The sequence below is a fragment of the Vanacampus margaritifer genome, chromosome 7 (assembly GCF_051991255.1).
Source record: "Vanacampus margaritifer isolate UIUO_Vmar chromosome 7, RoL_Vmar_1.0, whole genome shotgun sequence".
Classification (NCBI taxonomy): Eukaryota; Metazoa; Chordata; class Actinopteri; order Syngnathiformes; family Syngnathidae; genus Vanacampus; species Vanacampus margaritifer.
Window position 1 is genome coordinate 10768048 of NC_135438.1, and position 18213 is coordinate 10786260.

At 40.7% G+C, this 18213-nt stretch overlaps 2 protein-coding genes across 2 annotated transcripts; both read left to right on the forward strand.

Annotated features, from left to right (window-relative positions):
• Positions 1–4427: 4427 nt before the first annotated feature.
• On the forward strand, positions 4428–7161 carry exoc1l (exocyst complex component 1 like). The gene is made up of 3 exons (XM_077572095.1): positions 4428–4674; positions 5139–5320; positions 6055–7161. The coding sequence occupies exons 1-3, from the start codon at positions 4554–4556 to the stop codon at positions 6322–6324; spliced, it is 573 nt and encodes a 190-aa protein (XP_077428221.1). The 5' UTR covers positions 4428–4553; the 3' UTR covers positions 6325–7161.
• A 380-nt stretch (positions 7162–7541) lies between these two features.
• On the forward strand, positions 7542–17542 carry smc2 (structural maintenance of chromosomes 2). The gene is made up of 25 exons (XM_077572094.1): positions 7542–7961; positions 8062–8211; positions 8378–8500; positions 8591–8629; positions 8711–8821; positions 8902–8946; positions 9172–9405; positions 9563–9712; positions 9801–10034; positions 10116–10275; positions 10353–10470; positions 12125–12263; positions 12345–12464; positions 12537–12741; positions 13755–13890; positions 13973–14097; positions 14181–14374; positions 14465–14608; positions 14683–14757; positions 14843–14962; positions 15034–15234; positions 15462–15578; positions 16666–16826; positions 16907–17054; positions 17122–17542. The coding sequence occupies exons 1-25, from the start codon at positions 7794–7796 to the stop codon at positions 17260–17262; spliced, it is 3558 nt and encodes a 1185-aa protein (XP_077428220.1). The 5' UTR covers positions 7542–7793; the 3' UTR covers positions 17263–17542.
• The last annotated feature ends 671 nt before the right edge of the window (positions 17543–18213 follow it).

The following is an 18213-nucleotide window of genomic DNA, read 5'->3' on the forward strand; positions in this document are numbered from 1 at the left end:
CTCGTTTGGGTGTCTAATTTTATACTAAGGCAGTCATTCACTACCATTGACGGCTATAGACGTCAAAAAATCATTTAAACTATTTCTATTAGTTTAACATTTTTCCTACTTTTGTTAACAAGCGTATGAAAAGCTAGAATGTTGTTTATTGTATTAGAACAGATATAAAATGTTTGATTAATTGTGAGTTAACTAGTGAAGTCATGTGATTAATTACGATTAAAAATGGTAATCGCCTGACGCCCCTAATTTTTAATAATCTTTTTTTTTATAAATAAAGATTATTAAAAATTTGAAAAAAATAATTATAAATATTTTAATATATTTTTTAAAGAAAATATTATTTTTTAATATAATATATTTTTTAAAGAAAATATTATTAAAAATTAGGGGTGTAAGGTGATTATTTTTTTAAATTGTAATTAATTGCATGACTTTACTAGTTAACTCACGATTAATCACAAATTTTATATCTGTTCTAAATTTACCCCAAAAAATTATAGGTTTTCATATTCTTGTTAACAAAAGTGGAAAAAATGTTAAACTAACAGAAATAGTTAAAATGAATTTATGACGTCTAAAGCCGTCAATGGCAGTTAATGAGTTTAACATGGGGGCACGGTGCGATGCCCAGAGGGGTGCAGGGTGGACAGTGGTGGGTAGGGTGGGGCCATGTGACCACAGGGGGCATGCTCTGTTTTTTTTTTTTCTCCGAAATAGAATTGTGTGTAATATTACACATCTACTACAGTAGGTGGCAGAGTGTGCGTAGGGAGTATTAGCTATAATTCAGTATTCAGAATATTTATTGTCATTGTCACAAAGGAACAACAAAACTTTGTTTGGAGCATCCATACAGCAGAGTTGGCAAAGTGCAAAATCTCACAAAATAAATACCCATAAAATAACCCAGTGTAAACATTGGACAGAGTATAGGACATAGTACTTGTCATTAATAAAGTGCAGAGCAGAAATATTCAGATACCTGAGAATGACCTCGCGCATCAGTGCAAAACCTGATCATTTAATCAAATATTATAGTTGTCAAACATTGAGTAAGAAGGGTAAATGAAAAAAGGGAGTAGTGACAAATCATCAGCAATGCAAACCGGTTCAAAGTTATTGTTGTTGTTGGATGCTATTATTGTCTATAAAGGAGGGGGGGGGGGCAGAGAGGGAAAATGGGCAGAATTCAGTAGCCTCACAGCCTGTTGGCCAGTCTTGATGTTCTGTCCCGTATGGACCTGTACCTTCTCCCTGAGGGCAGCAAGTGGAAAAGCTGGTGAGCCGGATAGTGCTGGCCCCGTAGGATGTTGCGCACTCTACTCAAACAGCGAGTGGAGTAGATGGTGCTCATCTCAAGGAGAGTCATTCCAATGATTCTCCCAGCAGCTTTCACCACCCGCTGGAGAGCCTGCTGGTCAGCCTTAGTGCAGCTGGAAGCTTCTCACCCTCTCCACCACATTGTTGCCTATAGAGAGGGGTTCATGGTTGATTTGTTTTTTCCTACAGAAATCCATCACAATCTCCTTGGTCTTTTTTATGTTTAGAGCCAAGTTGTTGTTGTGGTCGAAGTTCAAACCACTAGGCGCTATCCGTCTTGCACAATAGTGCATCAAAGGTCATGTCTTTGTTTCCCGTTACTTCCGGCATACAACTGCCATCTGCGATTTTTTTTTTCTTCAGAAATTGTTCTTACTGCATAACAACCTTCACAGTAAAGATAGACTTTCAAATACAGTTTCCTAATCAGAAAATGTGTCAAGTTTGGGTTGGTTATGTGGGCCCAAGTGCAGGAAAGTAGGGCGCGTGGAAGGCGCTCCAAAAAAGTTTTTTATTTAACAAGCACAGGTGGACGTGATAAAACTTGACAAAGGGAGACAAAAGGAAAACATGACAAAATCCAACAAAACAGACAAAACTTAGATCATGACCAAATGAAGGCGTTCTTTCATTGATTACGTTTTTTAAGCATGCCATTAATAAATCACATCTCTGAATTTTCATAAGTTATGTTTGTGACATATCGAACAGTGTTCGCAGAGGAATTGTTCTATCCGTTAGATCTTTGAGATGCAATTAATCAATTTCATTCTAGTCACAGAATTTTTAACAATCAATGAATTGATTAACTACTTCATAGCAGATGTTTCCATTTAACACAAGTCAAGTCATTGCAGCGGCTATTATTGTGGAGCGTATACCTCCATACCCCTATGCAACTAATAATGACAGGATGAATTGATGGGGTTAAATGTCCTGATAAGTAAGTACAATAAACCTCATGTGTTATTCATGAGAATCAACACATGTTTCCTTCTCTGGCTATACTTCCTGCCTGTACCCGCTCATCTTTCCATCTCAGACGCAAAAAGCCTTTCAAACAAAAACCATCAGGACCAACAACAATAATAAAAGCACTTAGCGGTGGAGCGACTCGTCTTTGTTTTCACAAATGTGACAAATCCGATGGAGCCGCATTGTTTTAAGGCCACAAATCAAATCAGTCCTTTGGTCTGCTTCATTCCAATGGGACTCGCTCTCGTCCAATTCAGGATCATATTTCTCAGAAAGTGGAACTAAAGAAATGATCAATGTGTACTGTTGCGTTCTCTGATTATCGAGCAACATCTCTTGTCCTCGTCAATAAGCATAGCATCATTTATATGCTTGTAAAGGGAGTGCTTCACCCCACACCTGTGCTCAAAGAGAGAGCCAATGACTCGTGAGGTTAATGGGAAGCGTGCAGAGTGCTGTGGGACATCCATTTCCCACACAACAAGCGTTTAATCACAGAGAAACACTGGGCAATCTGCCACATCATGCAGCAACATCGATATGGGAGTGAGCCGAGGGGAGACAGAAAGACCGGGGGAGGAACTTTACAGTGAGTGCTTGCTTGAAAAGGATGGGGCTTAGAGTATTACGTGATACTGTACAGTTCCAATCAGTGTGGGCAGGGTCCGACATTAAGTCTTTTTTGAGTAGTAGCCCGAAGAGCCACTAGGAGCCAAGTTATTGTGGCCCTATCAGAACCGGTACTCGCCCCCATAAATTCATAATACAATACGATAAGCTTCAGTGATTATATAGTATCTTTATTCTGTACAATTGTGTTCATGACCATGACTCTTTACTAACCTCTCTCAAATCTCACCATTGTAATTGCACAAATTAATACTAAAGTGACGTTTCAAATAATAATAATCACAAAATTATTAAAATGCAGTATTGACGTAGCACTTACATTCCAAATGTTTTTCGTTTGTTATTGTTGTTGTTTTTTTTTTTTTTAAATAAAGGTTTGAGCATTGAAGGACTGGTTTGGAAACAAATAAAACAAATTATTTGATGACAAGTGTTACGACAGTAACGACACAGTGTCGTAAACTGTCTTAGTGTGCGTTTTCTATAAAGAATAAAGTTGTCAACCACGCATTACTGCACATATTAATCGCTGCTCTTGTTCCTCGCTGCTAGTATGAATCTATTAAGGCTTGCGGTGATTGAGCTAGCTGAAGCTAGTGACTTGAGGCTAACACCAATTCATGCCCCTATTTTTCTTGCATCATCACATGTTTTGGTCAGGTTGTTTCTGAGATAGAAATATTTTAGTCAGAAACAAGAAACGTTCATTTGGCCCACTTTTGGTGAGTGATTTTCGGAGACTTCGAAATGTACTGGCTCATACGGGCCACCTTCTAAAAGTAGCTGGTGGCCCGACACAGTGTCGCACAAGCCTTGGGCCACTGGGCCAAAATTAATGTTGAACCCGGGATAAACCGTTACCTTCAGTGCAGTCCAACAGAAAGACAAACAGTAATAATATACATCTAGTGCATCATTGTCCTCTTAGTATTATTTTCTCCATGTTTTTCATTCTCTAAACAAAATCATCACAATTTTGTACCACTGATAAAACTGCACTTTTTGTATTTTAAGTAATCTATTTTTATTTTCTATGGGGTTGTTTATTCCATATTTCCTTTAAATTATATTGTTTTATTTCATATAGTGCGTGACATTTTCCTCATGTAATTTTTATTTTATATTAATATTTAGTACTAGTATTTAGAATAGTTTTTCCTTTGTATATTAAATTGTTAGAAAAGTAAAACTTTCCACTGTGTTTCTAAATGTGCATTGGGAATTAACTACTGAATATTTGTAGGAAAACCTAATGATTGTGAGTATGATCAACCTAATGGAGCTTAAGAGACACGATAAAAAGTTAAAGTTATTACTCCCCTTTCTGCTCAGTCCCTCCCACGTTTTTTATGAAGACAGTAGAATAGTAAAGTAGCACGACCTGGACAATCACACCTGATTAGTGCAGAGTGGAGCAGTATGTGTGTGTTTGTGTTTGTGTGCGTATACGTGTGTGTGTGTGTGCGCGTGTGTTCTCAAGGAAGCACTCATTTCACACACCAACCAGAAAGGAAAAAACATCCTGCCGTTCCCACCATCTGCTATCAGGTGTTGTCATTTCATCTTTCTACATTTGTTGCCCACATTTGTTCATTCAGCCTTGCCTGCGGTCCGCTCTCTACGTGATGTCGTCTCTTCTGAGGGAGGAGATGCAAAGGGTTTTATTCCGACCTGCAAAACAAAGACTGATGGAATTTATTGAGATTGAAGAACCGGAGATTGGAAGACATTTTCTCTGCGTCTCAAGTAAGTAACTTTATTTGCTGTTGCATGTAATTGTAGCAGCATCTTTGGACATTATACTCTGTTGTCTCAAAAACATTTCAATGATGAATAAATGCACATATTTATGTCTCCCCAGCCTTTAGGCAAGGCAAGACAAGGCAGCTTTATTTATATATAACACATTTCATACACAAAATAACTCAATGTGTTCCAAATAATTAAAAGAATACATCACTTATAAGCATTTAAAAACAATAGAAGTGGAGACACTTGAAAACAAAGCAATAAATAATGATAATAATAATAATAATAAATGAATAAAAGTAGCTCCTTAAAAAAAAGTTTTAAAATGCTAATAATGTTCAGATTTGTCTGTCAGGGCTATTTATTTAGGACTACAGTATCTTTATACACTGCATTACACTTTGGCTTTTTTTTTTTTTACGAACTCATGTCAACCAAAATGTGTTAACATGTTTCTGCAGTTGAAAACAGCAAAAGGCTTGTGCAGTTATGCATAGTGCGGTGCCAGATGACACAGACCTCCATCAAATCTGGATCCAAAAGGGGTCACACCAAACGCTCCAGCATCCAGGAGTGCTACAGGAGGACAGAAATCTGGTCCCTGAAAGACCTGACTCTGGTAGATGGACGAGACCCTGATGTGGTAATCTATATAATGACTAATACTGCTTCAATTAGCAGCATAACTAAAGTTATATATCTGAGGACATTTTTGCACAGAGGACAAGAATGGCTTGATTAATTGTTTAAAATTTGAAATAAATTTGGTTGTATTTTTTTATTGGTGAATTACTCATTCTCATGTTTGATGATTTAATCCAAACTGTGGAAGATCCATAAAAAAAATCAAACATTTTTGGCAGATTTTTCAGTGTCATAACAATACAGACAGAATAGATTCTACAGAAACACTTTCAATCAAAATGGCATTACTGCATTAAAGCATAGACTATTCTATGCTATCCACTGTTTAGCATGGATTACTCCACAAATTAATTTATGTTATCAGTTAAGCATTTATTTTCCTGTCACAATATTATATTGGCTTGTCGTACAGTATGTGGATGCTATTGTTTTTGCTATGATGCTTTACTCCCAGTGGCAAACAATGATTCTAATCAGCTTGTTAAAGTTCTTTATAAGAGGAGATAAGTTTAGCAAGGCAAGGGCTTCACATCAGAATATTGTACAAGTTAGTCTATGGTGTCAAGTTAGATTTTTCTTTCCAATGTAATTAAAGCTCCAGCCTCAGCCCTACTCAACATAATGCAAAATTTAAAAAAAAGAAAAGCCCAATAAATAAATTACAAATCTGCTTAAATTCTTTAAAATGTCACATGACACTTGAGTCTTAAACTGTATCTCTCTCTCACTCAGGATGACCCGTGTTTCTTGCTCCACTTTGGCAAGGTGCGTACAGTGCGTGCAGTGAGCTGCTCCGCCAAATACGCTTTTGTGCGTGCTCTAGTTGCTGTCAGTGAACAGTACGGTCAGAGGTCACTAAACCTGGACAACTTTGACTGGGCCTACATCAAACCCACGTCCTTCTACTCCAACAGAGGAGACTGTGTGGTGCTATCACAGATATGTTTTTATGCATTCAACTTGGTATGTCTGTCCATGTGTCCTGTGCCCCTGGAAGCATAACAGAGATCCACAATGCTGTATGTGTGTGTGTGTCATTGAGTGATTTTGTGTGTGTGTGTTTAGGTCACAATTATTAAACATGTTTACCACACATAACATGCATTGAGATAGAAGATTTCATTGAATGGAGCCTGTTTTGCATTACTGAGGCTTGGGCAGGGTGATATATTACTACAACCCATTTGCATTCAAACTGAATGCATGCTCATGGTGAATGCAAGTTGTTACTACCTATTTTTTATCAATTGTGTCATATATATATTGTTTTATGTTTATTGCTGTGTTTTCAGACAAGCCAGAGTAATGTGTTTTATTTTATCAGCATGGAATATGTACAGGTACTGTCTAGCCATGCTTTTTTATTTTTTTTTAAATCCCCATTAGGGGCGTGGGTAGATGTCGAGCCAATGATATACCAAGCTGAGTCAGGGAGCACCCTGAGCTGGTCACCAGCCAATCACAGGACACATATAGACAAACGAAACGACCATTCAAAACTACAGTACATAGAATTTAGAATTATTTATTAGCCTATTATACAAGGAGGCCAAAGCCGAGGTTCAAATTCCAACCCTCAGGACTGTGAGGCAGACGTCCTAACCATGAGGCCTACGTGCTGCACTATTTACTGCATTGGCTACAGTACTGTATAGTTTTACACTACAATTTATTTGTATTCTTAGACATTCTTAGTAAGTAACTCGAGAGTTGTAACTGTTTTGTTTATCTATTGTTATTATGTATGACATGATGAATTGTGCTTAAATAACTCACTTTATTGGGGTGGGGCGATTAAAGGTTCCATTATTTTGAGGCCAGAATGAGATTTATTATTATTATTGTTTTCTCTGTTTTTGACATCATGTAACAAAAAATACAAAAAAACAACAAACATTTAAAGTAGTTATAATGCATAACACAGCACAGTGCATTCATTATCACGCATGTTGAATAAACGCCACACATATGAACACAGTTTTGAGCAAGTTACGACTGAATTTCAATGTGAATTTGCCTTTGGGTGAGGACGTTGTCCTTTCCAACATGGCCGCTGCGTAGGCACGTCGGTTAGCAGGCTGCCACAGCGCCCAGGCGTAGCCCTATTAGAAGTCCTAAGATGTGCCTGAAAAATCAAGTTTAAAAAAAAAAAAACACACACACATCGAAGTAAATGAGTCGAAGAGTTTTCTTCTCATACATCTAAGATTTCATTTTAAAAGTGTCAATAATTTTAGCTGTTGTAATCTGAACGGTAAAACGTAATTACTTTTCTTCTTTTTTTTTACTGGCGCAAAGAGGGTGTCTAGTGGCTCTGTTTATACCGCCAAAATTCAAGTTACAAGAGCGCAGTCACAACGGCGTTGTTGTAACTTGATACACATTCGAAACCTCTATTTTGTAGTTAACAATTACGAGTAATCTTAAAAATACACTAACTAACTTTGTGAGGACGCTTCGGAGGCTTTGCGATGCACATCAAGTCAATTATCATCGATGGGTTCAAATCCTACGCACACCGAACTGAGATAAACGGCTTCGACCCGCTCTTCAACGCCATCACAGGGCTGAACGGGAGCGGCAAGTCAAACATTTTGGACTCCATATGCTTTCTCTTGGGCATTACCAATCTTTCTCACGTAAGTGGCATTTGGCTTACTTCTGCACGTCGACCATGTGGCATTTTATGCGTTTTTTCTTTGGCTAATAAATAAATAAATATGTGGTTTCGTTGAAAAGGTTCGAGCTTCCAACCTTCAGGACTTGGTCTACAAAAACGGACAAGGAGGTATCACCAAGGCCACAGTGTCTATCACTTTTGACAACGCCAACAAAAGCCAGAGTCCTTTGGGCTTTGAAACACATGATGAGATCACAGTCACCAGACAGGTGGGTGAAATGAGTACAGTTGTAAGTGCTATATGGGGATATTCAGCTTTGCACTATAATACCCGTAGTGGCGAACTTGATGTAAATTTCTCTAAACTTTAGAATCCAAAAGCCGAATACCCCCCGCTTTGTGGTGAGTAGTGTATAACCGTGTTTTTACTTTCAGGTTGTAATTGGTGGCAGAAACAAGTATCTCATCAATGGAGTCAATGCTAACAATACCAGAGTGCAGGACTTATTCTGTTCTGTTGGTCTCAATGTCAACAACCCCCATTTTCTCATCATGCAGGTCCGTCTTCTGTGCACTTTTTTCTTTGATTCTCTTTATTTTGTTTTGACACAATATAATCAATGGTGTTTTGGTTTTTTTTATCTCTAGGGAAGGATCACCAAAGTTCTAAATATGAAGCCACCAGAGGTAATGTCTGAACATATCCAAACAGTTGCTGCTTTGCCTTTATGGCATAAAGCAAGGAGTGACAATGTTGTGCACTTTCAGATCCTTGCCATGATCGAGGAAGCCGCAGGGACCAGGATGTATGAGTGCAAAAAGATTAGCGCCCAAAAGACCATTGAGAAGAAAGAGGCAAAGCTGAATGAGATCCACACTGTATGTCTGCTCCCAAAACTTTACACCAGTGTGCTGTGAGACACAAACAAGATGTGTCATTTACACTTTTAAATTTTCAGATTTTGGATGAAGAAATTACTCCAACCATGCAGAAACTACTAGAGGTACTGTATGTTGACCCATATGATGCACTCACAAGTTAGACCTCAAATCCTCGGGTTGAAAGTGTTGAATTACCTAATTGGTGTTTGCTTCTTATTTAAGGGTATTCAAACTATTTGTTTACGGTATATCCTTGGCGTATTCATGTGAATTCATTTACCCAGATATGTGCTAAAAGCTTGAACAATTGCATAGATCTGACTGAACAAGATGTATGAACCCCGCAGGAGCGATCGTCATACCTGGAGTACCAGAAACTGATGCGTGAGATTGAGCACTTGTCGCGCCTGTACGTGGCCTGGCAGTTCTTGTGTGCCGAGGAGACCAAACAGAAGTCCGCCGAGAATCTGAAAGTGATGCAGGACAACATCGCTCAGATGCAAGCCGCCCTGGCTGAGAACGAGAGCAAAGTTCGTGAGCTCTCAGTGCAGATTCAGGAACTGACAGAGAAAAGAGACCAGGTATGCGCAGGGCAAATTTGTCATTTTAGAAATATGGCCCAGAAAAAGGAATACATTCTGGGCATTTTTCTTCTCTCTTTTGGCTTTTTGTAGCTTTTGTTTCCCAACACTTCAAAAATAGCGCCATAAACGTCATTCCTGTTTTGCTAATGTTTAGGAAATGCACAATGTATTATCATCTCTGGAGAAAGCGCTGGCCGACGCGCAGCGTGTGGATGCGAAAGCTCAGAGTGCTCTCGATCTGAAAAAACAGAACTTGAAGGATGAAACCAAGAAGCGGGCGGAGCTTGTCAAAAGTATGCAGGAGGTGAGTATCAAGGCGCCGTTTGAAATGTTCCCTATCCACATTATACTAAAAATAATCTAACAAAGCTGTTGCCATCTTTTTTTTTTAGGACAAGAAGATGCTGGTGGTGAAAGAAAAAGAGGTGTCCAAGTTGACAGATCAGCTTCAGGCTCTAAAGGAGGAAGGCCAGAATGACGGCGCGGCCCTTAAGGCTGCCGAGCAGCATTTTAAGGCGGTGTCTGCTGGCCTGTCCACCAATGAGGATGGAGAGGAGGCCACGCTGGCCGGTCAGATGATGGCCTGTAAGAATGACACGAGCAAGGCCGACACTGAAGCCAAGCAGGTGGGGAGACCTCATCACTATTAAGGATTCCTCTTGTTGCCTAGTCAAAGACATCTTACGCGCCCTGTTATTTCCTCTCAGGCCCAAATGACACTGAAGCACGCCCAGGCTGAACTGAAGACGAAGCAGGCCGAGGTGAAAAAGATGGACAGCGGCTACAAGAAGGATCAGGATGGTCTGCAAGCTATCAAAAGCAGCAAGGAGAAATTGGAGGCCGAGCTAGCTAAACTCAAATATGAAGGTACTGCATCTTTGACAAAGCATCTGATGGCCCTTGGCAGCTCTTGTTCTTTTAAACAATGTGATTTGTTTGTCCAGATGGGAAAGAGGAGAGTCTTCTGGAGACGAAAAGACAACTGTCCAGAGAGGTAGCAAGGCTGAAAGAGACATATGAGCGGCTTGTGTCACGCTTCCCAAACCTTCGCTTTGACTACAAGTAAGTCACATGAATATCACTACGTGTATACAACTTGCGTGTCAAATGTCGTCAGTTCTTTTATTTCATTTCTATAATAGAGTGCTGTCACTGTCAAATCTTTTTATAATTGATTATCCTCTCCGATTCCATCGGGTAATCAGACCCAAAATGGGGAGGGGGTTTGAAATTTGTTTCCCTTCCTTTTGTTTTTATTTTATTTTGTTAATCCACTAAAGTTGCACGTAAATTGAATTGAGTGGCTGTATGTACCTTTTTTTTCTTCTTCTATACATATGCATTACAGTAATTGCTGGACTATGAGCCGCTACTTTTTTCACTAGCATTCGACCCTGCAGGTGCAGCTTATCCATCAGATCACAAGGGGGCGCATTATAAAGGAAGCGCAAGAGCGTCAGGCAGAGCAAAACAAGCTAAGTAAGCCCAAATATTAGTAGGAGAGCGAGACAATTTGCGCCCTCATTATGGAAAAGAAAGTAGCGGGAACCCGATAACATTAAAACGCCTACGGTTTATAGTCGGGTGCGGCTTATATGTTTAACAAACTCGAGTATTCCCCAAATTTAGCTAGCGCGGCTTATAGACAGGTATGCCTTATAGTCCAGAAATTACTGTATTTCTCACCAACAAAATGAGCCAATGCTAAATGGTTAGCAATCATACTTAGCATTAGTGCGCTGGCCATTACTGCTTAAGATAAACAAACACTAAACATTTATTTCGCACATATATCATATCTACATAACACCTGGCTCAAATTGAGGCAGAGGGTGCTATCATCCTTACTTACTTATTTTAAGGTATCGGTACTCACGGCGGTGACCGATACCATTATCGCAGGAGGGCGGCCGTTTTACGATCAGGGACAAGAAATTAGAAATTATATGAATACAAAGATGCCATTAATTTCATACAATTTTAAGGAAAAATAATACAGTATATTAGGATATATAGGTCTTTCTTTAAAATCAACTGTCATTTATGGGTGATGAATTTTATTTACTAGTGGTATCAGTAGCGGTGACTACTCAAGAGTTGCGTATCGGTCGGAGAAAAAGTACTATCGAACATCCCTAATCTTGACCATGCGCCATGATGTGCACAAATTCAACTGAGTCGCTTTCATTTTTTACATGCAATGTATAATAACTCCAATAAGAATATGACTATTATCATGTTACAGCATTCATTCATTATCAGTCACTTAGGTTGGAGGTGCTGAGCAAAAAAAGGTGGAGGTGGCCGCCTTTGATTTTTGTACACAGGAAAAACGCTGTAATAGTGTCTTAAAAGTCACTTACACATCATGCTTCAAGTTCAACAATAATCCACGGGTAAGGGTTTTAGGGGAAGCTCAATGTGCTATGTAATGTCTTGAATAAAAAAAAACAGTAACTAAGTATTTAATGTCAGTGAGCGTTTTTTTTTTAAGCAGACCAATAACATCCCCCATTCGGCCACTGCCATGGTTTTGCCCCCCCCCCCCCCCAAAAAAAAAAAAGTCAGTGTATAAAAAAAACATGGATGGCCCAAGCATGGTTCCGGTGGAGCTTCAAGGCAGAAAATAAGATAATAATAAGTCGACCTATTTTTAAAGTCGACTTATCCGATTTGGTTTTTCCCAGCCCTTCTATAATGTTCAAATGTGTTTCAGAGACCCCGAACGCGGATGGGACCGTAGTAAAGTGAAGGGACTGCTGGCCAACTTGATTTCAGTGCGCGACGTCTCCTACGCGACTGCGCTGGAGGTGGTCGCCGGCGGACGACTTTATAACATTGTGGTTGACACAGAGGTGAGCGTGCAATGTGCCGCTTGACTTGAGCCCGTGTCGCCTCTCATTTGATATTAAACTCTTTGTGGCGGATGTTTGTAGGTGACAGGTAAGAAGCTGCTGGAGAAGGGAGAGCTGCAGCGGAGGTACACCATCATTCCCCTGAACAAGATCTCTGCCAAGACGCTGAATGACAGAGTGGTCCATGCTGCCAAAAGCCTGGTGAGCAAACCTGATCTTTGTTGTGTGTCATCATCTAGTCCGGACTTAGAGACTGTCCATCTCCTCTCTCAGGTGGGCGAAGACAACGTCCACGCGGCTCTATCCCTGGTGGGCTATGAGGCTGACCTGCGCAAGGCCATGGAGTACGTGTTTGGCTCCACGCTGGTGTGTGACACTCTGGACAACGCCAAGAAAGTGGCTTTTGATAAACAGGTGACGACCAAGACCGTCACTCTTGGAGGGGACATCTTCGACCCGCAAGGAACTCTGAGTGGAGGTGAGACCAAGGAGGAAGCGCACAGGTTCTTGCTCAGCTACGTGCGCCTTGTTTGGGACTAACCATTATTTTAATAATTGATTAATTAGCCAATTAGCTTGTTGATTAATCACGGAAAAAAAAAAAATTCTATCCGTTTATTTAAAAATGGGACATTATTTCACAATGCACAAACAGTTGTTTGTTTGGCCGATAACAAGAACCTAGGTAAAAATGTTGGTCATCGTTTTCCAAAGTAAAAGTGAATGTTTGTAAAAACAACAAAGGAACAATTTGGAGGGAAAAGATTGTGTTGGGTTAGGTTTTTAGGTTGATTAAGAGTAAAATTGGCATGCCCGATTCCAAAGTTGTTGTCGGTGTTCTCCAAAGCTTACCCTCTAGATCAGCAAAATTAGGCTGATTAGCTGTAGTTAGTATAGTAAGAGGAGCACTTGTAACCGTTTTTTCCCCGTATGTGCACATTTATTTAATATATTTTTTACCAAAAAAAATGGCATCCTATTGGTAAAAAATGTTAAGATACTGTCCGACATGTTTCCATTGTTGTTTGTTTGTAAACAACAATCAAAACTGATGCTCAAGGAAGCCGAGAACACCAGCCAATCAGGAATGAGCAAGAAACCAGTCCACCAATCAGGAGCGGGGGTTCGCACAGTGATAATTTGCATATGCCACTAATAGTAGCTTGCCTCCCCGGCTTGGCTGGGAGGAAAACGTTGAGTCTCTGCCCAGAAACGGGCCAAAACAAATCCTTTAACGCGATAGAGAAAGATTGAGATCAGTTTTGGATTTCGCACCCAAGGATTTGTTAAAAACAGCTGTCAGTCCCAACTGAGTTAAGCAGCTAATCATATTTTTCACATGGTCTTAGTCTAGACAACCATTGTTGAACCCAACCCAAAGGCAGGTGTTTGCCCCAGTTTGTAAAGGCAGACCCATTGATCCAACCCTTGCATTGGAGCCGATTGGATGATGCGGGCGTTCCAAATCTTTTGTTCCTCCCTCTCTCCCAGGTGCTCGTTCCCAGTCCGCATCAGTCCTCAGCAGCCTGCAGGAGGTGAAGGAGGTTCAGAGCAACTTGAATGAAAAAGAAGCCCAGTTGAGGGAAACTGAGCAACAATTGGCCAGCTTGAAGGGAATCGCTGAGAAGTAACGACGCTCCAAATTAGATGAGTCATTTGAAATGGCTTTAAGTTCTCACAATGTTCTGTCACGCGCCCGCTTCCTCCAGATACCGCCAGCTGAAACAGCAGCACGAGTTGAAGGTGGAGGAGGAGCAGATTTTGCAGGCCAAGCTGCAGCAGAGCTCCTTCCACCAGCAACAAGAAGAGCTTGAGAGGCTGCGCAAAGCCATCGGTCAGAAGCATTTCGCCAGATGTACCTTCTCCAGGTGCCGCTACTTGTCGCCTCAACCGTGCACGTACGTCTTGCGTACCCAGAGGAGAGCGAGGAGACGCTGCGTGTCACCAAGGAGGTGCAGAAGCGGGCGGAGGAGAAGTACAAGGTGCTGGAGAACAAGATGAAGAATGCAGAAGCGGAGAGGGAGAAAGAGCTGAACGCCGCCCAGCAGCAGCTCAACGCGGCCAAGGCCAAAGCGGACGCCTTCAACGAGAAGCTCAAGCAGAAGCAGCAGGTGCGTCAACACGCCACTTTTAGGATTTGTCCGCCGGAACGTCCAAAATCCATTTCTCAGCGGCGGGTTGTTTTGTCCGTGCGTCAACAGGAGTCGGACGCCGTGGCGTTAGAGCTGGAGGAGCTGCAGCGCGAGCAGGCGGGTTATGAGCAGCAGATTCAAGCCGTGGACGAGGCCGCCAAGCTCATCCAGGAGCAGATCGACAGCATGGCCGGCACCATGTCGCAGAACAAGGTTCCTTTGATTGCACTCCGGTCATTCTATACTGTGCTCGCACACAACATGCCCATATCGTGTATGTTGTGCAGGAGGCGGTCCGAAAGGCTCAGGAGGACGTTACCAAGAAGAAGGATGCCATCGAGGCTCAGTTCAAGGAAATCAAGGTGGACATTTTGGGTTTGGACCACCAGCCTCCATCGCTGCGTTCCCGTCTTGAATGGGGTTGTTTCTGTGTCATGAATGTTTTAGGGCAAAACCACAGAAGTGAACAAGATACGAGAGCAGAACAATGAAGGCCAGCTGAAGATTAAGGAGCTAGAACACAACATCAATAAGCACCTCAAAGACAGCCAGGATGCAGCAGGCGCGGTAAACAAGCATTCACCTGTCATTTGTTTCAACACACACACTCATGATTGCTCCTCATCCTTCCTAACAAGGTTGCTCGGATGCTGGAGGAGCACGACTGGATCCAGTCCGAGCGTCACCACTTTGGGAGGCCCAACTCCTCCTACGACTTCAAGACCAACAACCCCCGCGAGGCCGGCCAGCGCCTGAAGAAGCTGAAGGAGACCACCAGCAAGCTGGAGCGGAACGTCAACAAGCGGGCCATGAACATGCTCAACGAGACGGAGGAACGGGTGAGACCCGCCACAAGGGAAAATCTATATAAGGTTTCGTTGCAAAAAGTGGAACCCATCTTCATTGTGGGTGGCACATTTCAGACCCGCCTTACATCTAACATTTTGAACATGGAGTTGGGTATTTCTTTTCTGTACCACTAGAGGGAGCGCTCCAGCCACTACTGGTGCTCGCAGCACATTTTCAGAATCACTTCTTTATTGACGTATTCCTCCCTGCGTTGCAGTACAATGACCTGATGAAGAAGAAGAGGATTGTGGAGAACGACAAGGCCAAGATCCTGAAGACCATTGAGGAGCTGGACCAGAAGAAGAACGAGGCGCTCAATGTGGCCTGGCAGAAGGTTTGGCAACCAACACAAATTTGGGCCTAACACGCCGTAGTAGCTAATCTACGCTAACACAGTAATTCAGTGGTGCTTTTATTTAATTAACTCATTCACTGCCATTGACGGCTATATATGTCAAAAATTCATTTTAACTATTTCTATTAGTTTAAATTTTTTCCCCACTTTTGTTAACAAGAGTATGAAAACCTAGCGAAAAAAATAGTGCACATTTAGAACAGATATCAAATTTGTGATTAATCGTGAGTTAACTAGTGAAGTCATGCGATTGATTATGATTAAAAAAAAAAATAATCGCCTGATGCCCCTAATTTTTAATGAACTTTTTTTTTTTAAGAAAAGATTATTAATAATAAAAATAATTAAAATTGCTACTTTTGTTAAAGAAGATGAAGAAAATATAAGAAATTACGGGCGTCAGGCGATTACATTTTTTTCGTAATTAATCACATGACTTCACTAGTTAACTCACGATTAATCACAAATTTTATATCTGTTCTAAATGTGCAATATTTTTTTCTAGGTTGTCATACTCTTGTTAACAAAAGTGGGAAAAAAATGTTAAAGTAATCGAAATAGTTCAAATGAATTTTTGACGTCAATGGCAGTGAATGAGTTAAAAGGAAAGTCAACCTTAAACATTTCTTGACAATATGTTATGTGACCTCACTAGTCTAAACCTGACATTATTACATTTTTTGAATGAGTTATGCGGCAAAATCCAGCTGTTTTTATCCATCTCAGGGGGCGGCCATTTTGCCACTTGCTGTCGACTGAAGATGACGTCACAGTTGCTCAGGGCTCAGGCAACGGCCAATCACAGCTCCCCTGTTTTCTGAAGCTGAGCTGTAATTGGTTGTTACCTGAGCAACTGTGATGTAATTTTCATTTGACAGCAACTGGCAAAATGGCTGCCTTCTGATATTGATAAAAACTGACAATGTTGTTAATTTTTTGGGGTGGGGTGGGTGACTTGCCATTTATTTTTTCTTTGGGCTTGCAACAAATTTGGCAGATTAGTGAAATAAGGCTTCAAGCTGTTTATTGCAACTATCAGAACAAAGAATTCCATTTGCTTCCTCAGGTCAACAAGGACTTCGGTTCCATTTTCTCCAGCCTGCTGCCAGGAGCCTCGGCGAAGCTCGCTCCCCCGCAGGGCTGCGGCGTCCTGGACGGTCTGGAGTTCAAAGTAGCCCTGGGCAACATCTGGAAGGAGAACCTGTCTGAGCTGAGCGGGGGGCAACGGTAAGCACGGGAACTCAAATCTCACAAATGATTAGTAGTTGTTTTTGTTTTCTAATAACGTTAAAACATTTGTCCTTCAGGTCTCTGGTGGCCTTGTCGCTCATCCTTGCCATGCTGCTCTTCAAGCCCGCTCCCATCTACATCTTGGACGAGGTGGACGCCGCGCTGGACCTCTCGCACACGCAAAACATCGGGCAGATGCTGCGAAGCCATTTTACACACTCGCAGGTCTGCAACGTTTTAAAAACGACTCGCTGGTCAAGTTGCATTTGCAAACATCGTTCTCTTCCAACAGTTTGTGGTGGTGTCGCTCAAGGACGGCATGTTCACCAACGCCAACGTCCTCTTCAAGACCAAGTTTGTGGACGGCATGTCCGCAGTGTCTCGCACAGCCCTCAGCCAGAGCGATACCAACCTGCCCCACAAAGGTCGCTGACGACAAGGCGGGGCTAAAAGATTAGGGGGGGCAACATTGTACATTGGTCATTTCCTGTCATGAATGATGCAACCAAACATCCCCATTTTATTATCACAGTTACTGTTTATACATTTTCATGAGCTCTTTGTTGCATTTGACACTTTTACTTCAAAAGTTGTGAATATGTTTAAACCTTTCTTTTCTTCTATTTTTGTGTTCTTTGGCTATCTGTGTTACATGTCTTTTTTTATGCAAATGCATGCATGTAGTTTAGTAAATAAAATTTTTTACGCTATTGCTTGGGACTCCCTATTTAAAGACTGCATTTGATTTTTAAAAGGGAGCGATGGGCCTTGTCATTCTTAGATAAGCAAAGTTAAAATGTATTTACTATGTTATAATATATTTTAATAGATTATGTTTGTATTTATAATTTAATCAAATCAAGCGTGCAATAGTTTAATAATTAATTTGATTTTTATTAAACTGATTTTTAGAAATTATAGTAGCCTATATGAAAACTTAATTTTACTATAGTTGCAATAAATAAGTGATTTTATAAAAAATAATCACAAAAAATAGTACATTAATCATACATTAACGCAGCATAATCATACTATTAATTTTGACCACAGCGGATGGTTACGTTGAAGGTAGCACAGGACTACATACATTAAAGTGAAGCATTTAATATGTTTGTGTATATGACATTAAGAATATTTATGTCAAAATATTGGGAGTAATTTTTTATGAGCATGTGCATTGGATCAAAAAATGTTGACGTCCTCATAACATTAAATGTCGAAAGAATTAACTCATACTATAACAGATGCTCTTCAAATTTGGCAGGCAATTTTTTCTAATTATAAAAAAAGCCTTTTAATTAAACGATTAATCATGATTAATCAAAGTTCTGTGTGATTAATTTGATTTAAAAAAGTAATCGTTTGACAGCTCTTCCAATTTGAT